The 26,203-nt window shown below is 38.7% G+C and overlaps 2 protein-coding genes across 2 annotated transcripts in view; one reads left to right on the top strand and one right to left on the bottom strand.

Moving 5' to 3' along the window:
- LOC124256900 (cytochrome P450 3A41-like) overlaps positions 1–1,653 on the top strand; it is a 13,707-nt gene extending 12,054 nt beyond the window's left edge. Inside the window, exon 14 of the mRNA XM_046690870.1 lies at positions 547–1,653. Coding sequence (XP_046546826.1) covers positions 547–633 — 87 coding nt within the window. The 3' untranslated portion in view covers positions 634–1,653. The remainder of the gene's footprint in view (positions 1–546) is intronic.
- On the bottom strand, positions 1,373–26,203 carry LOC124256899. Its single transcript, XM_046690869.1, has 5 exons — positions 26,059–26,203; positions 23,806–23,905; positions 15,788–17,392; positions 11,524–12,018; positions 1,373–5,948 (listed from the first exon to the last, which is right to left on the bottom strand). Exons 2-5 carry the CDS (start codon positions 23,900–23,902, stop codon positions 5,671–5,673), a joined length of 2,475 nt encoding a protein of 824 aa, XP_046546825.1. The 5' UTR covers positions 23,903–23,905; positions 26,059–26,203; the 3' UTR covers positions 1,373–5,670.

Raw genomic sequence — 26,203 nt, 5'->3', positions numbered from 1 at the left:
TCAGTTCTTTCTTTAGCTCACCTGACTAGAACACCTGTCATCTGTCTTACCAGTCATCCGTTATGGTAACCTGTAAACATTTTCCCTCTGACGACAGTAAATCTTTGTTTTACAATTCAGTTGGTTCCAAATCAAGTTTATAGTGCCCTTCTTATGAAATACAGCGCTGTCCTGTCTGTCCCAGACTTTTTATATACAGGTATATACACGCTTTTGTGAGTGGGGTTTGAGTTTTACACCGATTTTAATGATATTAAAGCAAAATGACGGCGGGGTCACCAGAAATGGGCTTCACACATTGTACCCATCTGGGGAATCGACCCGGGTCTTCGGCGTGACAAGCGAACACTTTAACCACCAGGCTACCCCACCGCCCCCAGGCTCTTGTAGATGACATCCTCCAGCGTCCAATTCAAACATTCATTCGCTCAGTTATGGTCGTGGAATCGCTTCACCTTAACCACGGTATGGGTTTGACAAACAGTGACGTATATTCTGTGGTGAGTGTTGTTGGTAACTTTTCCTGAAAGGTATTTCTGGTTTCAGGCGTCTGTCAAACTGGAAAAGGGAGGTTTCGTTAGACCAGAGAACAATCTTTATATCGGCGTTGAAAGACGCCAGCAGGCTACATAATAGTCATACTAGACGCAGCCACCAACTGATCACATTTCACAAGACAAAGATTGAAGAAGAATTTGCAGCAATGTCGTTTGTGCAAGACGCCTGTGTATGGTGTAACCAGAAAGATCAAGAAACGGAAGGTGACCCTTGTTGGGGTGAACATCAAAGGCGATTTAGATCGCCTCGTGTGTGCTTGGTGTTGAACTTGACCATCTGGCTTTTAATTCAGACCTTGATCTTTATCCTACATACAATCAAACCACCCTGCCATGGCTTCTAGGCACGGAATTCTATCAGCTTTTACCAGTCATACCTTCTTCTTCCCGAGACAAAAGTATCCACTAGCCTATATCAAGAGTAGTTTCAGACCTTGCCATTTCAAGCCTGCGTTTTGGGGTTTGAGCATGGTGCCTTCCGTTTAGAGGAACAGTTGCCTCCCTTGTGATGAAAACAGGATATCCAGTCTCTGTTCGTTTTTTAATGGCCTCACAAAGATCACTACCATAGAAAACGACCTGATCGATAAGATGACGAAACGATTTTAGATTTCATCACTGAAGTAATTCAAAATATTACTGGCGTATTCTGCTCTTGTGGTCACAGGATCCAACAGGCAAGTACATTATACGAGTATATATATATATAAGTATCCTTATATTGTAGTCAGATTTCATTTCAATACATCCACATGTATCCCAGTAATATATCTTTTCTCCCATCAATACATTCCTTCACAAATCAGACAACACACTGTGCATGTAACTTTATTATACATCAAAATACAGCTTTGAATCCACTACAATATACATGTTGCAATGCAGTGATGTTAAACAGGGCCCCGCTTGTCGGGAACCTTTGTGATGAGACAGTGTCATTATATGGTGAAGCAAGTGACTACGCTTGACGAGGCGTTCATGCTTTGTGTGTTTTCGTTTACTTCGACGACTCTGGAAACAGTTTCAGTTCAGGGAGGATTTGAATTTGTGAATCTATTGTTGTAATAAACATATGTTAATAAAGTATGGTCATTGTCGTGAGTTTTAAACATTCTTTCCAAATTGTTCAATGTTCAAAACCCCGAAGATCCGGGTCAGAACTCGAGTTTAGTCACACACGATTTATAATATCTACACAGGATTGTGTACATATGGGTAACGTTTGTCGAAAAACGATCCTAGTGAAGGCTGAGTCTTTACGAAGATATGAAATTATCTAGAATGTCAGTACATCACACGAGACAGGTACAATATCAATATCGATAAAATCGTTTCAAGCTAACTGGAATGACTGATGGCCGAGCTCGTGTTTGGAATCGACATGACTCTCGACATTTTGGGCAACCACACGTGACAAATAGTGAGGAGGGTAAAGCCTTTATCAGAATCACAAGGCTTCATCCACTCGTGTCAAAGGCGCCCTCATAGTCGTTTGTCCCACAGTACGGTCCGCAATACTCTAAAATCGGCCGGGTTTTGAGCCAGATGTCCATTGTTATCCCCAGGACACAACGCAACACGACTGACTTGATGTCAAGATCGACGTCACTGGGATTTGACGTCAAGAGAAGGGTCCACTGGTCGGACGAAAGTCGATTTCGTTTGTATAAGACTGATTGCCGAGCCTGTGTTTGACACAGAAACAATGCATATGCACAACGGAATATCATGGACCACACACCGTTTAACGGGGATTCATCGATTGTGTCGGAGTGTCCCTAACATGACTGTAAAGTTGACGTTGTGACGCTCAGGCATAATCTGAATGGACAACGTTACGTCACTGACATTCCAGACGGGGTTGTTTTCAACCATACTTTCTAAATCTATGTCAAAATGAATACCTAAAAGTGTAAATTCAGTATGAGGCCAGTCGAAATTCCAGTCTTTGCATAATTTTAGTCTTGATCTCTTTTTGTATCCTATCCAAATTAGCTTTTTTTTCAATATTAATTTTTAGCCCAGAGAATCTTGCAAAGAATTGTAATGTATTTAAAGCAGCATAAAGACATCTTTCAGAACCATCCAGTGTCATCGTCGTATCATCAGCAAATTGTGACATAATGTATTCAATATTATCAATTTTTATTCCTCTTATATACTTATTATTTTTTATCATTAAGGCCAAAATGTCTACACAAACCAAAGAAATATATGGCTATAGAGGATCCCCTTGACGACAGCCCCGGGTTATTTTAAAGAAGGGTGATGCAAAGTCATTAACCAATACACTGGATTCAATATCATGATAGAAAAGGTTTACCCATTGAATCAAATCTGGTCCAAAGTGATAGAAATTGAGAATATATTTCAAGTCAACCGAGTCAAAAGCTTTCTCAAAGTCAATCAATAGGAGTAGTCCAGGATTTGATATGTTTCGGTATGTTGCATCAGGTCATAAATTAGTCTAGTTACTTCTCCTTTGTATCTTCCAATGATAAAGCCCTTTTGGTCTTCACTGATGATACTTGGAAGAATAGGCTTAATTCTGTTGGCAATGGCTGCAGGCTGCAGCAGCAATTTTATATGAGATATTTAGAAGCGAAATGGGTCGCCACTTCTTTAAAAACCTTTTGGGCTTATTTCCTTTAGGAATACATGTTATAAGTCCCTGTTTCTGGGAGACAGATATATTCCCAGTTCGAAAAGAAAAATTCGGAGATTTAATCAAGAATTCGCCAAGATCATTCCCCCCAAAAATTTAAATTTCGGCTGTAAAACCGTCAGGAACTGGGCTTTTATCATTTTTCATATTTTTTAAGGCTGTCAAGACTTCACCTCTTGTTAATTCGCCTTCCATACTAGTTGTTTGTTCGTGACTTAGTTTTTGTATGGTAATATCTTTTAAAAGTTCACCTAGATCTATAGGACTTACATCTTGTTGTGTATATAGTTTTTCATAAAAAGATTTCACCTCTTTTGATAAAGTGCCAAGGTCATTTAGCACTGTTCCATCACCTTTTTCTAATTCTACAAAGGATTTATTTTTAAAAATTCTGGCTTCAAGCTTCAAAAAGTATTTTGTTGGTTTTTCGCCCTGTTCTATCAATTTAGCCTTTGATCTGACTAGCATATTCAGCATATTCAACATCTGATACAGTCAGGGAAGACGAGGGTCGGGGATATCATTGCAGTTGTCCTAGGTTTCACCATATATTAACACTGTGCTCGGCTATTGATAGTTATGTGATGTTTGTGAGGATTGTATGCCAGAATCTTAATAAACATGACCGCACTCATTAACATCATACAACCATAGTTATCAGCACTATAAAATGAGACAATATTTTCCCATGTTTGCTTCTCCGAATAAAGTTTTTTCGTTTTTGTTTTCTAAGCAATTTTCCAGGCACATGACCGCGGTCTTTTGGAAATCGATTCTTGACCAGACAATCCAGTTAACATCTCCACAACTGGGATTATATGGCGTGCATCAAGTCAGCGAGCCTGACCACCTGATCTCGTTCGTCAACTCTTACAAGCATAGGTTGCTGAAGACGGATTCTAACAGGTTCGAGAAATACAAAAGGGAAGAGACTAATGCCTAGGTTTCCAATGCTGCCCACACCTGTAATGGGTCTCTGTTCTTAGGTATGCTACTCCAAAATAAGACGTCGGGAACATTAAGCATCAAGACGTTGTCACTATCACCCATATTGACATGGGCGACGCCATGTTCGTAAACACTGAAAGTAGTTCCCACCCATTTTTATTGAATTTACTTGATGGGTGTACAGATGGTTAGACAGAAGATACCGCCCTTTAGATGAGTTCATGCAGAATGAATGTAGTTTAATCAATTCAAAAGAAAATATGTAAATATATATTGGCAGGTTATGTTTCAATGCCATGAGCTCAATAACTGTTATAAAAAAAGAAAAAAAGAGTAGACTGCCAACTATTTAAATTAGATATATAATATTTGCTGAAAATAGAAGCTACGAGACCCTTACTGAAAATTCAAAATTCAATGCAGAATGCATGAGGGCGGCAGGTGAGAAAGAGAACTAAATGGCTCCTCAAATGACAGATAGCATCTTAGAAGTGAATTAATAAATATTTCTTTACATTGCATCATCAACTTCCCTGCTATTCGCAGGTAGAACCAGTTACCATAAATTCATAATATGTACATGAAAAGCAATCGTAAAAGTATAACATCAAATATCATACAACATATCAGTTATTGTATAGTAAATTTAAAAAATGACAATTTTGCTCAAATCTATAGTTGTCATAAAGATCAATTTCTTTAAATAAAACCGATAGCATTTTTTATCCGTGAACTTAGTAACATGTTTTATAGTAGAAACATATGATATATTCAACACACCAATTCAGTATAGTAGAAACATATGATATATTCAACGCACCAATTCAGTATCCACAGTCTAAAAGTATGTTTCATGGTAAACTGGGATTGACATGGAATACACATCTTCATATTAAAGGAAAGAATAGGCTATATCTAACGTTTCCTGAATGTTTGGCAAGTAAAACATATGTAATTTCAAGACTGACAACTAAGCACTAAGACTGTCGTTAGTCCATGTCACATAGTAACAGATGCAATAGTAGTAGCCTGACGACAACTTTGTGAAATGGACCCAAGGACCATAGCCAATGCATGGGCAGTCTGGACCTTTTCCTCACTTGAACATGTTTAGGGCATAAAGCGAAATTGGCTGAACTTGGTCGAGTGCTGCAAGAGGAGCAAGATAGAGTGCCTGTAATAGCCTATGGGATACTCACTTGCAATATGTCTCATTGACAGATTAATCTTTGGCAAATCGTTGCAATATTGTGCATTTTCGATCTAAAACATCAACTGTGAAATTTCGACTTTTATCCCTACCAACCTTCAAGATCATTGGCGTCATAATATCTATCCACATACCACTTGTCATTTGTTCCCAGTTAGTTATCCCATTATTACAATACAACTATTACTGAAGTAATTAAATTTTGGAAAAATTGCAAGTCATTTTCTAGTATCCACTTAGACCTAAATATACCACAGACTAGAAGCAATTCTGCTATTCATCTAAGTGGCTTAAACGGTTTCATATTTGATACTCTCATCAATTGAATCTGCAATCGAAGCCAGACGACAAGCATGTAGTGCGTTTTTCAAGCTGGCAATTGTTGCATTTCTAGAATTTCTTTTTTTCCACAGTATGAGTGCCTGCAATGCTTGCTCACGTAGTTGACCACTGTGTCTGTATTCTACATCCACAATGTCGCTGTTTTCCAGTCCCAGCATCAGGGCAACTTGTTTCCAGTCATTGCCAAGTTCTTTTGCAACTGCAAGTAGTACAGTGTCCCGAATTGCTGCAAAAAGAATACACCTTATATATTATCAATTATTGAAACACTACTTTATCAGGGGAAACATCAGTCAAAAACATCTGTTTAGGATTTGGGACAATGTGGACACAACCTTAGTGAAGTTAACACATTTCAGTATGAATTTCAACTAAGACTTGCAGATGACCTTTTGCAGGGCTGGCACAAATCAAAATCTCAATTTTCAACAACATACAGTTGAGGCACTTGAACTTTCTCAAATATTTTCAGAATTAATGTATTGATGGAGATCTTAATCAGAGGCCCTCATGTTTTTGCGAGGATTAAATATTTAAAAAACATATAATAAAATTGAAATGACTCCAACTGGAAATGCTTCACAGTACAATAAATCATGACACTTCGCTACCATCGCATGCAATCGATTAAAACTTAGTAATGTTTTACCTCAGTAAGATATATTTTGATACTTTAGTCACGAGTGACCTCCCTTTCCATTATCACGCTAGTTTTATTAGAGTTACCTCCCTTTCGCATTTCAGTCACGTTGGTTTCGCGCTCGCATGGTGTTTGTCGTCCAGCGTTTGCTATTTTGTCAATTGTTTGTTTACGGTCACCAAGTGGTTTGTGATTGCCGATGTGAAGCCAAAACGCAGGAATGCAGGACTTAAACATGATGGAAACCGAGCAGATGAAACTCGGAAGGGAGGTGGGGCGCCTTAAAAAGGAGTTAGTGGTTGGTCAATCTAGCCCACGTGTTGAAGATGGTAAAAATGGCGCCTCGGAGTAGGATGTGCTTGACGGTGCTCGCGGTGTGTGACAAATGATGTGAGTAAGAAGTCAGGGAAACTAAGAAAACTTGCCAATTATACGTGGGAAGATACTTTAGACGTTCAGGGGAAAACAATAGATCTTGGCGAGGGTATTACTTTGAATATAGGGAAGATGACACAAGAAATGTGGACACATGCGAGCATTGGTGTGTTGAAGGACATGATTCAGAAGAAGGAGGCTGATCTCGCAGGGGGTTAGACTATTTGAGATACATGCAGGATGCGGTACGTTTACCGTCCAGGTATGTGTGGGGCAGCGTGCTATTGTATGACAATGAATATCGTCAGAGGCAGCACGAGGAGGGGTTCCATGCGGAAAACCCTACCAGGAAATCAGAGACTTTCAACCTGTACCCAGGCCTAATTCTACCACCGCGAAAGCACTGCGTCATATGGAACAGGACGGTAACTCAAAGCGTCAAAGGTCACGTGGTCCGTTCATAGGTGATGGGAGAGAAATCTGTTGCTGCTTCAACTATGTCAGCTGCAGCCGGCCTGAGTTATGTAGACTTGCTCTTTTTTTCTGGTGTGTCGCCAGGAAGGACACTCGACCCATCAACACAACCCCCAGGTTCCAGTCAACAGGAGTGCTGGACCTGGCAGTCTACCCGAGCCCCATGACACAAAATCACTAAAGAAAGGGGCTTGGCATAAATGGTTACCAAGGGGGGACCCAGACAGAGAATAAAGGAATAAAGCATGGATTCAAATTAGTGGAACATGATAACGTTACTTTATTGGATGTGTTTATTAAAAATCATAACTCCTACCATGGTAAAAAACTGAGAAACAAATTTGTGAGGAACCAGATCTGTGTAAGTATGTGATAACCTGTTCCAAACTTGCAGTTGCGTAGTTTTTACGAAGGGTTATTGATCTAAATAATTCTATCCAATCAACACAGGGACGATGCAAACTTGATGAAAGTTTCAGTGTGGATATCCAGTGGTGGCTGTGTTTTTTTTTTAACGTTATAACTGTATTTAAATATTAATGATACTTTGGCCATTATACTGACCGCCTGTAGGTGGTGTCATCTGTGGAAAAAACAGAGAAAAGTTGTAAGAACTGACAATCAGGTAGCAATGGGTTTTATTAACAAAAGGTCATGTTGGATTCCATTAGTTATGGAGTGGTTGATGTACCTCTGGTGGTTAAAAGCTTGTTTTAACTTTGCTCTTAGAGCTGAATACATTCCCTGGCGCGAGAATAGACTACCTGATTGTATTTCTAGATTATATGAACCAGGAAGCTGGTGCAGTGCATATGATATGCTACACCATTGTAATTTGAAGTAAGAGGTTTCATGCTTTCACATGTCACTTGCGTTCATCAATTCCAGGTGGAGGCAATGTCCAGTCAGCAGACTGTAACCAGAATTTTGTCTCAAGGGTGGTCGGAGTCAACGAAGCGCACATATAAGTCCCAGGTGAAATGTCTCGTGGACTTTTGTGACTTAACTGGAGGGAATCTGGTACCAATGTCCTCTGATACAATTGCTCTATACGTTGCATACCTAGTTGACTTCAAGAAGATGAAATATTCATCCAATATTTGAATGCTGTTAGTAATGTACACAAGGCTAATGGTTTTGATGATCCATTAAAGGCCAATTGGCATTTAAACGATCTCTTGAAGGGAGTCAAGCGTGAACTTCTCAGTCTTACGCTACTCCGATCACCCCTGAAAACCTACTTCTCTTGAAAGGAAGTCTGGACTTCAAATCTTTGTTTAGCTCATCTATATTAGTGGAATGTTGCCTTGGATTCTACGGAAACTTGCGTCCGGGAAATATTTTGTACGGGTCAAAATTCGATCCAAATAAGCATATAACTGGGTTTGATGTTTGCCCTATGCACACAGGTTAACGTGTTTCTTTGAAATAGACAAAACCATTGCAATTCCGAGAGACATTACTTGATGTTTTCCTGCCGGACACTGGCAGTCATCCTCTCAACCCAGCTGCAGCCATGAGATGTCTCTTGCAGCACCACAGGCACGTCACTGCTACACAGCCGCTGTTGTGTAATAATGACAGGACGCCTTTGTCCTTCTATGTCTTTCTTAAAACACTGCGCGAAATACTACATTCACATGGTGTCACTGTGAACAAAACTGGACACTCATTCAGGCGCGGTGGTGCCAGTTGGCCATTTAATGTTGGAATATATGCCAGGAGAACCTATTCAGGACATAGGCTTTTGGAAAAGCTCAGCATACTTCAGGTACCTAGAGTTTAGTTCTCAGCGTTAGATGAAAGCACTAAACGTTTTTGGCAATGGCTTACCATGTTAACATTCCTATCTTTGAATAGATTATTAATGACTCACCCAGATATTTTACTTTTTCTTCATACTTCCTTTTCCCCTTTCCAACTTTAATATACTGGGGTTGGGGAATCAATTAAGTGTCTTGCTATGCCCTGCATGTTGGCACCTTTTCATGACACTTATTTGCTTATTCGTTGTTATCAACGAGTTGACGTTCAGATTGTTAAAATTTAGATTTAATCATGGATGATTGGCCTATCGATCACCACTCATGTCCGCACAAAACGATGCTTGTTCAGGATACATTTACAACTGATGCTTTGTTTTGAGAAGCCTTGCTGGAAAAAAATTCTTACATTTCCAAGTCAAGCAATCGATGAAAGTACAAATTCCCGCGAATTTATTTAGAATGTGCACATTTACAAGCGTTGACCAATCAGAGGGCTTGCTTCGACCACACACACCCGTTTTGTGCGGACATATTGTCATCCATTTGTGACTAGATCGTTTAGTTAATGGTCAAAATTGGGTTTAAATCTACTTGCAGAAATAACAATAGAGAACTGATAGGTGTCATAAGTGATCGATAGGTCAATCATCCATGATTATGTTCACATAAAGTTTTAATCGATTGCATGCGATGGTAGCGTAGCGATCGGCAAAGCAGGCCGGTGGGGTACACCGAAGTGTCCGGCCTTGTCGTGATGTATTGTACTGTGTAGCATTTGTATTGGGGGGACATCTAAAAACATGTTTTAATCTTTAATCCTAACAAAGGCAAGAGGGCCTGTGATCTTAATCCGTTGTCAGCTACCTCCCCTATCTACACTCTACAACGGTTCATTGAAAAATGGTGAGATTGAATGAAATTAGAGGCAAAATTAAGAAAACATATTACAAACATCCGTATGAATATTATTTTCTAATCAGTATGTGCTATAACAGGTTGAACTGGATCCCCAATCACATTATACCAGTCCTTCTGATGTTGGGTGCCACGTGATGAATTGCAAACCAAACACCGTCAAGTGCTATTCCATTAAGGATATAGCTGAAACATCAAGTGTGTTATTACTTAAGACAATTCGCCAACTTTTGAGCAGAGTTTTGGAGATATTTCAACGTTCCCCGTCATGAAAACTGTCACTGAAAATTATGTCATGAAAACAATAACAACGTAAAAATGAACACCACTCCATTACGATAACAATATTTAAATCATACTACATTGACATTCGTGCAAAACTTCTGAAAAATATGTGCAAATCGTCATGACACATGAAATCTGCTATACGTTGGTGTATTCATCCAGTAAAACAATATGCCATAGTATGAGATTGTTCTATGCTGTATGTAATGTATATATTATTATGACCCTTCATACTGAACGTGAGGTGGTGGGGTAGCCCAGTGGTTAAAGTTTCGCTTGTCATGCCGAGGGCCAAGTTTGATTCCCCACATGGGTACAAAGTGTGAGGCCCATTTCTGGTGTCCCCCGCCGTGATATTGCTGGAATATTGCTAAAAGTGGCATATAAGAAGTCACTCCCTCACCGAATGCGTCAGTCTCAGTGTCTACGTTCAGGAAGGTTTCTATTCACAAGTACATGCTCACTTGACATCCACGAAACGACTTCATTGAATATAATCTTTCAATGTATGCCTTGTCTTTATTAATATGTTTCTGTATCTTCTTAAACCCTTCATTTCACAAAACTAGAATGTTAATGGGTTCGATATACAGCAGGCAGTGGTGTAAGGGAGATAACTTTCATTCCCGGAAGTAATTATTCCAACGTTACAGGTGAATCAGATAAATAGTTTATACATCAGCTTCAACTATGGTGTTGTTAATTATAGTAGCTATGTGTTATGGCAATGTTTGAAAGCAGCCAGAATGATGTGTATTAGTTATATTAATAGATGCTCACAACCAACTTTAACTTGTCGTAGCAAGCCCTGTTCCCGGTGAACAGCAATAAAGGCGATATGGTGAGGTGAAATTGGGTTTAACGTCGTGCTTGAGAATATTTCGCTCATATGACGACGTGCATGCGTGTGTATGTGTAGGTGCGGCTGTTTGTACTAGCCCAGACTGGAGCTGGTTTTATAGTGCTAGCCCACTGAGATACCATGCCGCAGTGAAGCATGAATACCCCACTCAGACACATTATACTGACTCCGAGCCGACTAGTCCTTGCTGTACCCATTAATGCCGAGCAGCAGGCAGGGACCAACAAGTACCATATTTTAACGTCTTTTGGTATGACGCGGTCGGGGATCGAACCCGCGACCTTCCGCTCTCCGGACAGCAATAAAGAGAAGGGGTAAGTTGTTTTCCACTGCAAAATCCATTAACTCCAACTGCAGCACACACAAAAAAATAATCGAGCCACCAGCATGATGAACAACCAGCCCCAGAGATCAGGACACACATGAATTGACAATTTTACCCCCAAATACCCAAGGGATAGGAGATTTATAGACTTGAACTTACCTTCAACAGGACTCTGTAGACTTGGCAACCTGTGAAACGCATGTTCCGGGGAACCAGACATGACTGGAGACATGACACTTGGAGTATGAGCAAATACTTCATCAGCATTAGACTTGGAAACAGCTAATGTTGACTCTTCTCGTAGAAAGTAACGTCCACTGTGCTCGCTCAGCTCTTTACAGTAGGTGAATCTCTTCAATGGAAGTGATTCTGGGTTAGAATGGTAACCAGTTATGTCTGGATGTACACGTACACGTGGACTTTGATCAGTACATGAGCTTATCCTTTTTGCAAGAGAATCAAATGTTGATGTTAATGGTCCAGAACCATGCTGATGAAGCAGTTCACTCTTGTGAATGGGCTTGGGATTATAAGACTCGGAGTGGATGCCTTCACACAACCTCCGTAACATGATGCCCCGTCGATAATCTTCATCTTGAGCAACGCTCTTCATGGCATGTTTCTCAAATCTGTCAGAATGGACGGACCCTGGAGCTAAATGCATAAGAAACACATACACAGTATTGATATTATGATATCAGTCCTTCCTACATTAAGTTGAGATTCCCAATAAACATGACAAATATTCTCATTCAGCTCATAACAAAAACTGCAAACAGTATTGTCAACAAGTTTCATTTTTAGCATAGATAATACCATGTATAAACTTGTATTGGAAATCAAGTAGTTTGATATCTTTCAAACCATTTCTATAAGTCGTAAAAATCTTATTCCAATCAAAAGTAACATTAGCGAAAGATTCTTGCCTTTTAAGACACATTTTAGGTAAATCTTCATCGGAAATCATGGCGTCATAAAATATTCTAGAGCCTTTGCATGATTCAATAAAGTCAAATGACACTCAGTTATGAGTAAATAAAAAACTGGGATGTTCTAGAGTGTCTAATAGTATATTTCCAAGAATAAGGTAGTATATTCAAAACATGCAAATAGTCCACTTATGTGCCTTTAATGCCATACATTTCCTTTAATTTGTCAAAAGATAAAGAGACCTTAATTGTAAGAATGCCTTTACTTGCCCAGTGTTTATTGTAATGTGTTGGGTTTTTATAATTATGGTTAAACCATAGTGGTTGGGCTAGGATTTCATAAATATTACCAGAATTCAAATGACTTTTTTTGCAATATTTGTTCCAAGCTTTCAAAACATCCTCCCAATAAGGGTTATCGATGTGAGTTACTTGATCAACATTTGCACCAGATTTTAAAATGACATCAAAACGATATATTACAGGTATTTTCAACTGTTGTTTTTCTACAATGTGATCTCAGGTTAGCTAGTTTCAAAGCTTCACAAATAGTTACAGTGTCAACCAAATCTCTTCAAATTGTTCCTTTTGATTTTATCAGGTTTGTCATTCCATATGAATTTGAAAAAGCTATTTTTAATGAAGTAATGAAGTCTTTAGGTGGATTAGGCAGAGTATTGAATATATGAACAAGTTTTGACAAAGCCAAAGTTTTTATGACAGTTATTTTACCAGTCAGTGTCTTTTCCTCCACTGTGAAAGCAATCTGTTTATCTCATCTAGTCTTTTTCTTGTATTGATTACCCATAAGCTGTTAAGATCTGTGTGGAATTTAATTCCCAAGACTTCAAACACACCCTTTTGCCATTCTATTTTAATGTCTTTACATAGTATATCCATACTATTTCTCTTTGAGCCAATCCATATTGCTTTTGTCTTATCGATGTTTATTTTAAGTCCTGACAGTTTATAAAATGTATTAATTTCATCAATAGCAATCTTTAAGTTTGTTCATTTCAATCAAAAAAATAGTTCCGTATCATCTGCATATTGGTTTAATTTATAGTCATTATTGTCAATAACAATACCTTTTATGTTTTCATTACTTCTAATCATACAACCAAGTATTTCAGCGACAAAAATAAAGAGGTACGGTGGCAGAGGGTCCCCTTGCTTGCATTTACGTTCATTTACGAAACAATCAGAGAGTTTACCATGTTGGATGGCACTTGATGTTGTTTCATATGTGAGTATATTTATCCAACTTTTTTTAAGGCCCAAAACCAATTTTAGCTAAAACAATATTCAAGAACTCTTTGGACACTGTATCGAAAGCTTTCTCAAAATCTATTAGGAGAATTAGCCCTGACATATTTCTTTTATTAGTTTCAAACATTATATCATATAGTAATCTTGTGTTTTCACTAAGAGTTCTACCTGGGATAAAGCCTGTTTGGTTAGCATGTACTAGGGAATCTAGGGTTTTCTTCAAACGGTTAGTCATACAAGTGCTAATAATTTCATAGAGTGCATTCTATAAAGTAATAGGTCTCCAATTTTTCAAAAGTGTTTTATCTCTGTTAGCTTTAAGTATGCAAGTTATAACTCCTCTTTTCAAAGTTATAGACATTTGATTTTTTTTCTGAAATATTTTTGACAAATCTTAAGATCCAAATTTTGAGTTCCTTCCAAAAGAATTTAAAAAAATTAATTGGGAATCCATTAATTCCCGGGGCTTTTGTTATTATTCATACTCTTAACTGCATAGGAAATTTCATTCATATCAATTTCTTTTTCCAAATTGTTTCTTAATTCATCATTGAGGGTTGGTGTTACAATGATCTAGGGCGGTAAAGTATTTTTCGTCTTGTTTATCAGCAGAATAAAGTTTTTTATGGAAGGATTTTACTTCATTAAGTATAGAATCACTATCTGTTAACTCCTCATTGTTGCTTGACCGAAGTTTATTAATAGAATTATTAACATAGTTTCTGTTTTCCAAGTGACAAAAATATTTTGTTGGTTTTTCACCTTCCTCATACCAGAGCAGTCTATTTCTCTTTGATATTCCTCTCATTTCTTCTTCTCTTATTTGTTCAAGTTCAGTTTTGTGTTTTAAAAGTTCACCTAGCAAATTTTCACTGATGCTTTGAAAATCTGTTCTTATATCTTGCTCAAGAGCCTTTATTGTAGATTCTAGTTCATCAGTTCTATATTCTTTTTTAATTTTTTTAAGATATGTAGAATAAGATATACTCTTACCCCTTATTTTCATTAGCAGGGTTTCTAGAAATAAGCTATCATCAATCTTAAGCTGTAATTCCTTTGATTATCATAATTGACTGGTTCGGATATTGTGTTTTCATCAATGGTTTCTTTTATTATATTTCTAACTAAGTTTCCATAATCTGGGTTTAGAAGCAAGGAATTATTAAATTTCCAATAACCTCTCCCTCTTTCTTGATTAATAGAGTTTGAAACAAAATAGGGAAATTGTAGTAGAATGATCACATTTATAACCTGGTAAAATATTGGACTCCAGTCACATATGTCTTGTGAAATAATGAAAAGATCTAATCTACTTTAGTATCTGGATTTTATTTCCACCACGTATATTTCTTTTCACTTTGATTTAATTCTCTCCAAATATCGAAAAGGTTGTTATATTCCAGAGAGTTCAATACCTCTTATCTAGATTTGGGGTTATTTATGTGTCTGTAATTCTCTAAGTCTATTGATGGGTCTAGGACTAAGTTCCAATCACCCACAATGACAACTGATTCATTTCCAAAATCATGAATATTTTCAAATATGTCTTTATAGAAATTTGGGTTATCGTTATTAGGTGCATAGAGATTGGTAAGTGTAATTCTTTTATCTTCTACAGTTAGATCTGCAATGATATAATTTCCATTTTCATCGATAATTGTTCTATGGATAGTGTAGTCAATATCATTATTAGAAAGTATTGCGACGCCTCTTGCGTTAGATTTATAGGAAGCAATTATACATTGCAGACCCCACTCACTTTTCATAGTATTCACATTTTCGGGTGAAATATGAATGTCTTGTAGACAAATAATTTAGTATTTTTTTTCTTGACAAGTTCAAAACTTCATTTCTCTTGTTTTTATCAGCTAAACCTCTGCAATTTGATGAATGGTAAATGTAGTGTGTAACAAGCGTAACAGATGGGAACATTTTTGCTTTACAAAAAAACCAAAAAAAAAAAAAGAAAAGAGTGTGAAAAACAAGGAAATAGATGTAGTTATACCTAAAGTTCCGGTTAGTCGCCTCTTACGACAAGCATATATTACTGAAGACCAATTCATACCCGACCTTCTCGGATTTTCAAAGGAATGATGTATGAATCTTTCAGCAATATAACCTGTCCTAGTGTGTGTGTGCGTGCGTGTGCGCGTGTGTATGAAGAATAAAAAAAATATAATAATGATGATTATATTGCAAGATTAACAAGGAATAGAACAACTTACCATAAAACAAAATTCCTGCTGCTTCTTTGGCGAATGCTTTTTGGAAAGTGCCATCTGCTTGCGAAATAAACACTTCAAGTATTCTTTCATTTGTTGACTGATCTTGTTTGGCAAGTCTTGGGATCAGTACAGTGCTTCCAGATACAAGTCCACAGTGTTCTAAAGTGTCATCATCCGGAAGACATCTACCTCTGTGAATCATGTTTATCATGACATAACTGCATCCCAGTACATGTGCAAGGTATTGCTTTAGTCTCCCAATGGTATATTGTAATCCATCAATGGTGAGGTGAAGAGGTTCCCTCCCAGGCTGTCGCACCAGGATAAATTCTGGCTTTGAAAATACACATGCAGAAATGATGTCATCTTCCCTTATGCGGTAATCTTGCATCAACCTTTCATTTTCAAGTTCATTTTGATTGAAGAACAACTGTAACTGTGAGACTGTTGCATATGCATGCTCCTGTAGTATCTCCTTTAGTCGCAGTACAGAGTCAAGCTTGAACAGTTGAAGAGCAATTTTCTGTGTTGATCCATCAGAATTCAATGAGACCAAGACCTGTATTTTCTTTGCAACCTTTACCAACACTACACCCATAGGATGGATACCAACAGATTCCGTTAACAACATTTCTTTCAGTTTCTTTTTTTGTGTGTACAGATGCAGGGCATTAGGTGGCTGTTTGATCAATAGCGAAACTTCTTGTCGGAGTTCAGCTGTCGTGACGGGAGCTGAGATCAGCATGATCTGAGATGAATGTTCATGGGAATTCATTTTCAATGTAAGCGGAAATGAACTTGCTTGTTTAACATGCAAAACTAGCCGTCCCATCTGTAACACTAGCCTTCTTCTCTGATGATTAAGGGAGAAATACTCTTCGTCTTTCAACAGTTGTTTGCCAACAGAAAACCAGACATCATCAATGCCAGTAGCAAGGCCTGGAAACTCACTGCAGAAAGATTTTTTGAATGCTTGTTTCATCTCCCCAACATTATCTGTATTGAAACATGCAAACTCATACTTGTGTTCCACATTTAACCTTGGCATATGGAAACATTGTATCATCACATCTGATTTGGCATAACATGCAACAACATCTCCATTTGTAAAGTGTGAACCGACCATTGATGACTCTTCATCACACCGTTTTCCTTTAAGAAACAGACATGGGAATTTGTCTTTATTAAACAGTTTATCATCACGTATGACTGTTTTCAGTGTACCGATGGAGGTGTTTGGAACAAGACCAATACATCCTACAGAGTGTCTTGATTGCGGAACTGGAGGAAACTGACCAAGTGGAAATGCAAAATCCTCTTCCTGATTCATGTGGAAATTTATAAAAAATATCAGTAAGTCTGTGTTGTCATGTAGGACTAAACAATCCTTATTCGGGGAAGAATAGACAAATTCTTCATTCAGGCCATAACGTGCAGCCAGATCTAATTTGTTTTTGTCTGGAATACCAGTGGTAGGATCAATAGCAATGTCCACATATTCTTCTTTGCTTTGAACAACTGCATTCTTTTCTCTGATGTCATAAACACTAATAGCCATTTGAAGGACCGAGTTGTTTCTCATCCTGATTCTAGGTGGCAATGCCCCTTAGGAAAAACAAAAAACGAAGTTTCATTCAACACGAAGACAGGTGGAATATAGTAACTGAACCGAGATCCACTTCATATCACTGAATACAAACAGTTTTCACATTTACACTCGAAATTTGATATCAGAAGAAGCAACTGCATCCAATCAAAGATGGATTCAATTTGAATATCTAAAAGTACAAAGGAATTACTTGGAAGCGTGAAAAATATGAAAATAAATGTAATTTCTTTTGCAAACTCTAATGGTAAAATCTAAATTCGGGTTTACGGCTACCTTTAAATTGTCACTTCTAAGGTGCCAACAGTACCTTAGGGGCCGTTCATATTTATGGCTAGTGGGGGTGATGATGATTTTAATGGAAAAGCATGTACAATGTGAATGACCCCCCTAAAATGTATGTGGAAGGTAAGTGACAACACACACCCTCCCCCTCACCGCATGTAAGGTACAAAATTCATTTAACAAAAAAAACCCACCCCACCCCCTAAAATCATTACACCACATCATTGACACACTGATAAAATATCAATCATAAAAATACCAATAACTTATTTTGTCCAGTATATATACAACTGAATGATTTACAAAAAACACATCAGGCCGTTGAAACGTCATTATTGCGTTCTTTAACGTCCGATCCATTCTGTTACAAATGACACATTTATTCCAAATTGTTAATATGAAATCCACCTGCCACTTAATGTCAAGGATTTGCACGTGCAAGTCGCTCTAGTAGAGGAATGGAATGTGTTTCCGCAAGCTTTCTTTATGACCTTGACAAGGAGCATGAGAACAAGGTGCACCTGTGTCTTGGAGGGTACACAAGATATTGAATGACCGAGTGCTTCACTCTTTGTCATTTTCATTTTTTGGGGGGTAGGGGTTCTATACAACTGATGTTTGCTAGTGCTGTTTAAACTTTTTGTCTGTATGTCACGATGTTTCACCTTGTCAATACATTAAACATTATGATGACACTCTTAGTTCTATTATTTCTGAGAAATATTTCTTTACATGTGCTATATATCATTTGGCCCGTTATTAATGACGCCTAGTATATATGGGGGTAGAGTGAGCTGTATTTCTGAAACAATTAATCAATCAGCATCAAGGAATACCTCATGAGACAGCTGTCATGATCATGCAGATAAACAGAACAGCGGATGAGTGGATGTCTGCCAACACTGACAGAATATGTGTCGAACAAGCTCCCTCATGGAGTTCCTGCATCAAGAGAGTTTCTAATTCGAACTTGTTGTTTGATGGGGTTCATATCAGGACACTTTTGGGCCATGGTAATGTTTTGATGACTTTGTTCTGCCAGTGAAGTCTTGCATTGTCATTCATGAACATCGGACAGCTGGCAAGGGGTGGTTATAAGAGCGTGACATGATGGCATAATGTTGACCACTGCGTGCCATAGGTACTGTGATGAGATCCAAACTGCAGTCATACGAAACACAACGCCACACCATCATTCGGGGGTCCAGTTGCATGGATCATCTCCTGATGATAGGCCTCATTACGACGTGTCTATTTGCCACAACGGAAGATAGCAACTTTCAGCAAACCAATAAACACATGTTCTGAGGTTGCTGTTTTCTCGGAGCCTGCACGACGTTGGTAGACGTTCCTGCATTACTATGTCTTCCAGGTCTTGTACAATCCTTTATTTCACCATTGTCCACGTGCTTCCTCACAAGTGGACAAATAGCCGTGTGGCTAATGATAAAGTGAGGACGGATGTTGCAACAGGACAGCCGTGCACCATACATGCCAATAAATTGTGTGTTATCTGAAAGTCCATTTTTACTGCTGTTGTATTTTGAATCAGTTAAAAAAACCTGTAGGATACCACAATTAAGAAATGTATACCCCAATGTGCTTTGTGGCCTCATGAACATGCCACCAATAGCGTTTGAGATGTTTTGCATGTGCATGCCTGTATGCTATGGTAAGATCACCTGTTTGGACCAATCTAAAATAAATTGCCCTTTGATTCAGGGTTGTGCTTAATTAATGGTCACATGAATGTGTTAGCACTTAGCAGGCATTTCGAAGTTCACACAATGCATGGAGTGAGTGAGTATGGTTTTACGCCGTTTTAAGCACTATTCCAGCAATATCACGGCGGGGGACACCAGAAATGGGCTTCACACATTGTGCCCATGTGGGGAATCGAATGCATGCATTGTGAATTGCTTCACAATGCATGGAAACAATCAGGACGATAATGCTCAGTTGTGGTGGATGGGGGTGGGGTGCGTTTTCAACATACAGCCAGCAATTTTGGCACAGAATGTCAAATGACCCTACATGCCACTTGGATAACATGGACAGTTAGCTGTGGCTGAAGTATACTGAACAAACAAAGAATCTTAACACTTGGGGAAATGAAACATATTGAATATGTGTAGTACAAGGTGGTCAATATAGGCGCATGCCATGATGGCCAGGTCTAACCTGACGAATTTGACCAGTTCAACTGTGGTGAACCACGCGGGGTGCATGCAGCAAGCTACTTTGTAAAAACACGACCACGCAAATGTGCGGGTCACGTGACCTTTCATGTGTTTAACCACCACCGTGCGCAGAATGTGCTGGTGATTATCAAAACATATTTACAATCCTTGATAATCAATCCTTATGCCACGCCTTAAAAATGTTGAATGTGAATGTGCAATTGGCATGCTCCAGGTTGGCCAGTCTGTTGTGGCTGTGTCATGTCATGAGATGTTTGATTGCCCAGGTCAAGACAGACATGTGTGGTGCCACATGCCGAGGACAATCAAATTTGGCTACTACATTAGCGGAATTGTTTAGTAAATTTGGTCACGCAACTGGTAAGGCACCAAGAGTCGGGCGGACAGGGCACAGTGATCAGGGAACTGGTTGTAGCAAGCACAACTATAAGAACCCTCCGACAAATGCAGTATGCCAGGGAATCAGTCAAACAAACTCCATATGAACTCAAAGTATCCTTCCGGGACAGGAAACCAGTTGGGAGGTAATTTCAATGGCTCCTTCCTCCATTGAACATAATGAAATGGTATCCTGGCGATATCCAATCTATCAAAGTAAATAATGTGTTAGGAAGTGTTAGTACAGGTTTCAAAATCTGTAGTCAGTAATGCATCAAGAAACAGCAGGTTCAGCAGAAAACAGTGTATAAAAGAAAGGTGTCCCTAGCCGGGACCCTGGACTACCTTCAGGTATCTCCATAAATGCACTCCCTTCAGCTGTTCCATATCTTTGAACAATTTAGTACCTTCTTGCAATGATGCATGCAATCCCACATCGATGCGTCAAGTTCATTACCTTGACTACTTTCTAACAGAAGAGAGCAGAGCAGGCATCAGTCAATGCTTGAACAGGTGCATTTGCACAATGTGTTGCCAGTGACAAGACCACCAAAACTCAACTTACATTCTTAGGGCTGGACATTGACATTAATGCAATGCAGATCAGGATGCCAGAGTCCAAGAGCAAGGAGGTGGCAGCAGAAATGGCCAAGACATCTTGTTAATTGGTAACACAAAGGTGACAAAAGTGCATCTCAGTCCCCATGGACAAGTTGAACTTTACGTGCAAGCCTTTACTAACGGCAAATTTAAGTCGCTGGCTAATCAACCTGCTCAGCAAAGGTAAGCAACAATTTCACCAGGGCAAATAGTTTAACAGCTGTTGGTCTAACGAATGGTTGAGGCAACAATACGTGACATGACTCTTGGATCTGTTCTCCATTACACTGGCCATCCAACACAAGGACCAGCAACTTGCAAACAAGAATCTCCTCTTCCACTGCGACAATCAAGCAGTGGTTGCAATAATAAACAGTCTACCAAAGCCCCCAGAGTGATGAAGTTTCATCAGAACTGCTTTCAGGCTGCAGCATCAGACGCGGAACGGTACCAAAATCTTTCCGATTCAACGCATGGCTGATCTGAGGCAGGAACATAGTAGACTACTGTAACAATACCTCCAAACAAATGGGGCACAGGAAACCTATCTAATCTGCTGCAGGTAGTAACCAAGAAACTTGAAGGCGTATGTCTTTTTCACGACCACATTATATGGCTTAACTTTCTTTAGGTTCTTTAAGGTAGGTCCACACTGGTCCCTCCAACCAGATTCCTCCATCCATAATGTCAGTATTTCTCGTAACCAACAGCAGCTCCAACTACTCTCCAAGGGCAATCAGTGCCATCTGAACCACACCTGCAGCGATGTCCTGGGTAGCAGAGCACCTCATACAACAATGGGGCCGGTTGAAGTCAGATTGCTGCAATTCCAGCTACCAATGAATTTAATGTGTTGGCAAAGCTGCCCGAGCGCTAGTTGCACGATGTTATGGATCCAATCAAGATCAAGTGGATGCAACCATACGAAAAAGTTTGTGCCACATCCCTATATCATGGTATTGGCGAGGTGTCCATCACAGAGAACAAGCATTGTCACTAAGGTGACATAATCCCCCGCCGCATATTATTAAATCAAACGTAAAAAGTAATGAACGTGAAGGTCTTTATTTAAGATGAAGTTAAATGTCAACAAAAATATAACCAGTCAACCGCTCTTGATATCTTACTCTTTAGTTTTTCAAACGCACAAATATTTTCAAGACTCACTTTGACCTTGACATGAATGTCTTAGTGTATGAAATATGCAAAAATAGTAATAAAGAAATTGCTTATTGAAAAACATTCAAGGAAAGTCTTAAAAGTCTATGAAGAAAATCCAGTGAACTGTTCTTGAAATATCTTGCTGACAATTCTTACATGCAGGTTAACATGCTGAAATCTTTAAAGTGTCACTGAGACCTTGAACATTATTTGAAGGTCAGCAAAATCGACTGGGCCTTGCACCTTCCCCAGATGAAGCTTGATGTCAAATAAGAAGAAAGTCCAGTGAATGGTTCTTGAGATATCTCGCTGACAATCTTGAATGCAGGTTAACATGCTGAAATCTTTAAAGTGCCACTGAGACCTTGAACATTATGTGAAGGTCAGCAAAATCGACTGGCCCTGGGCCATTCCTCAATATAGCGTGATGTCCAATATGAACAAAATCCAGTGAACGGTTCTTGATTATCTCGCTGACAAGCTTAACATGCTGTTTAACGTGCTGAAATCTTCAAAGTGTTGCCGTGACCTTGAAAATTAAGTGAAGGTCACCAAAATCGACTGGGCCCTGCGCCTTCCCTAGATAAAGCTTGGTCTTGAATATGAAGAAAATCCAGTGAACGGTTGTTGAGATATCTCGCTGACAATGGTAAAACATTAAAGTCCCCTTGTGACCTTGAAATGAAGGTCAAGGTCACCAAACCTGACTGGGACCTTTCTTTTACTGTGATAAACCTAGGTACCAAATATGAAAAGAATCCAGTGAACGGTTCTTAAGATATTCCAATTCGTACGTACGTACGGATGGACGCTAAACACGCGTTGGGGGATAAAAAAAAAAACACTATGTACTTTTACAGACAATGGATGCTGCAGGTTAGCATCTTTCCCTTATTCTAGCTGGGCTCCTATACTATCTCTGCGTCCTATGAGGCTGTGGGTTAGGGTAGCGTTGCTTGTGACAAATTACTTACTTTCAAATTAATACTCACATGTAAGGTTACCTGCATTGGAAAACTGGTCTTTCACGACTTTTCAGTCGTGGAATAATAACATAAACATAACCTAACATAAAATAGTTTACATTGGCAACCAATTGCCACATATATTGCCAGCGGTTATTGACATTTAGGTCCACAGAAGTAGTTGTCACAATAGGGGTCCGCAGCGATCGTAGGCACCTTTGCTATCTGTGTTGGGCAGTGGTAGTTCCATCAGGGCAGAAGTGGTGGCAGCGAAATGCCTATGGCAGAGCGGTAGTCGCCAAATAACGGTAGCTTTGCTTGTAATTATGTGTTCTGTCAGGGCCGTACTGCAATAGCTATTTATCGCAATGGCAACGGGTAGTTGCCAGTAGCATTTTCGTGAATTAAGTAGCAGCTCAGTATCCGCTGCATATTGCAAACCCAAGGACATTTTAATCCACTCTCATAGGGCGTTATTCATAAAATCACAGGCATTCAAGGTTTGGTATATCATGCGATAATTCACATGGTGGAAATATATTTTACTTATACCAGTACCATGAGCATATGAAAACATATACCCTTGTTTTTATATATGATACATAATTTTCAAAAGGATGTAAATGTTTGAAAAATTTACAAATTTAGAATGCTTCCATAAGCATTTCTCACTGAACATTGAATATGTGTTCATTACACCTTATGGTACCCTGTGGCATGCATCCATATGCATGTACGCACAGACGCACGCACGCACGCACGCGCGCGAGCACACACACACACTACATACGGGATATATAGCCACAAATGTGAAGAAATTACCTCTTGCAAAAACCTCAGGAGGGGGTATCTCGTCATCGTCACTATCCACGTTGCCCGTTATTGAAGGCATTCCTGCTTTAAGTGACAGGAAAGACATTTTCTGCAAGAAAATATTTATTTCGTATTTGATGGTTTACACAAAATCATGGAAGCATGGTCGTCAGGGCAGCTTCACCAAGAACATATGAGTCTTTCAGTGGCATTTAGAAGTTGTACATTGATGTCCAAGTAATTTTAAGGATTTAACTTCTTTATAATATACGTCGTGAGGGAAATTATATAGACGTTTAATCCATAAAAATATCTTGGACAAGATATAGTCTATCTTAATTTTGTAGGTTTAACTTATAATTAATGTTCTTTAACTGATAATCAAAGTATCTAGTGGTGGGAATGTGACTAACTAGATGTAACAATAGGATACAGTGACGTATTCACTGATATTTTGGGGGGACAGCTTGTATGAACATTTGCTACACTACATTTTCACGCTTATGGTAATTCCGGTAAGTACTTTGGTTGATCTTTACTCATGTTATCTCTGGATTGTCTGGTCCAGACTCCATTTAATTCAGCACACTGATCAGTGCAGCATTAAACAACGAACACAATCATTCAACATTACCTCACCATTTCGGGTATATTTGTTGGAGATTAACAGACATTCTTTACAATGAGTGAGTTTAGTTTTAAGCCGCTTTTAGCAATATTCCAGCAATATCACGGCGGGGCCACCAGAAATGGGCTTCATACATTGTACCCATGGTAGGAATCGAACCCGTGTCTTTGACGTGCTCAGCTAACGCTATAACAACTAGGTTACCTCACCGCCCCTTCTTTACACAAAAGCAAGTGAGTAAATAATACTTGCACAAGACTCTATTTTCTGGAGTTATAATTAACTTAAAGGTACACTTACAATTAACTTAAAGGTACCCTGTATATGTAAACTAAACTGTATAAGTCAATAAGTGATTACGTATAGACTTGCACTTCAGGTTTACATCGAATTAAAGATACTATATACCCGTACACATACTACGAGGTCGGGTATATCTGACACACTGAATAGGCTTAGTCAAACGTAGATGGCTTAACACAAACACTCATAGAACATATACTTGGTACTTCTGTATTTAAATAGCATCTGTTCTTCCATATATAATTATGATAAGCAAAAGCATAAACATATGTGGTAAAACTATTTGTTCAATCAGGTAACCATGAAGCCTAAATAATAAACTGCATAAACTGTATCACCACATTGATGCTGATCAGTTCTTGTCAATGAAAACTGTTCATCAAATGCTGAGCCCAAACTGAATGAATACAATGTTATACGGTAATAGGTAGGGCTGGATCGAAGAAAGATCGATAATCGGAGATATCGTCAAGAGGAAATGAAAATAGAGTTATCAATAATATCATACATGAACTTTAGTGAGAGAATAAAGTTTAAATTTACTCACACAATACACAAAGCTAGGTTTTTATTCATGGGTTGCTTCTAAATCATGTTCAGGACGCTGTTTTGTTAGTAATCCACGCATAAACATGTGAGTAGTGTGAAATATATTCATTTCTTTCAGACATATCTTGCTCAAAGTTACTTCTCCGATATTTATCGATAATCGATCAATATTTAGTTAACGAAAATCGATCTCTATGATATAAATCGATGGTCAGTCCTAATAAAAGGCCCATGCATGCACATCCGTATCTGATTAAAGTATAATCATAGATGATTACTTACAAAAGGCAGTGAGGTGTTATATTACTGAACTTAACAATATAAAACTCTGAAAGAGAAATAAATCAGAATTTTCAGGGTTTGGCCCTCCCATAGGCCCCAACTGCGGGTCAGAAAATCGATTAACTTAACCCCGGTTTACTGGGGGGCTGGGTTAAGTTAATCGATTTTCTTACCCGCAGTGGGGGCCTATGGTTTGGCCATGTCACGGACGATAAAGGTCGCATTGAAAAACTGCTGTCAGAGTTTAAAACATTTATAAGGACCATGATATTTATCTTTAAATCACCTACTGACCAAAGATTCCTTCAACAGTTGCTAGTTATTAGAATAAATTATGATAACAACATATTGTTAGATTGACAATATTATTGTGACACGTTCCGAACAGCTCATATTTGTACCTCATAATCATTACACGTAATAAGATTATTCTCTGTATATTATGACGTTATAACATCAGTGCAAGGATTGACGGAATGAAGAAAACAATGTCTGCTTACCAATAAACTTGAAAAGAGCGATGGCTGGAAAAGAAGATTCTGGCAGAGCAGGAAAGAGAAAGTAGGAATGTCCTAATCAGGGGAAGTAACTCCTTGTCACTTCTTACGTCATCATGTCCCGGACAGCGTGAATGACACACGAGGC

Source organism: Haliotis rubra, unplaced genomic scaffold (genome assembly GCF_003918875.1).
Source record: "Haliotis rubra isolate DU_JTF1 unplaced genomic scaffold, ASM391887v1 Scf642, whole genome shotgun sequence".
In the NCBI taxonomy this organism is placed as follows: Eukaryota; Metazoa; Mollusca; class Gastropoda; order Lepetellida; family Haliotidae; genus Haliotis; species Haliotis rubra.
This window is presented reverse-complemented; position numbering and strand designations above follow the sequence as displayed.

Excerpts from the sequence above, each read along its gene's own strand:
- LOC124256899 (XM_046690869.1), bottom strand. The coding sequence starts at position 23,902 with ATGTCTTTCCTGTCACTTAAAGCAGGAATGCCTTCAATAACGGGCAAC. Across the intron at positions 12,019-15,787 it reads AGCAGGAATTTTGTTTTATG|CTCCAGGGTCCGTCCATTCT; the intron begins GTAAGTTGTTCT and ends TTATGCATTTAG. Across the intron at positions 5,949-11,523 it reads TCTACAGAGTCCTGTTGAAG|CAATTCGGGACACTGTACTA; the intron begins GTAAGTTCAAGT and ends TTCTTTTTGCAG.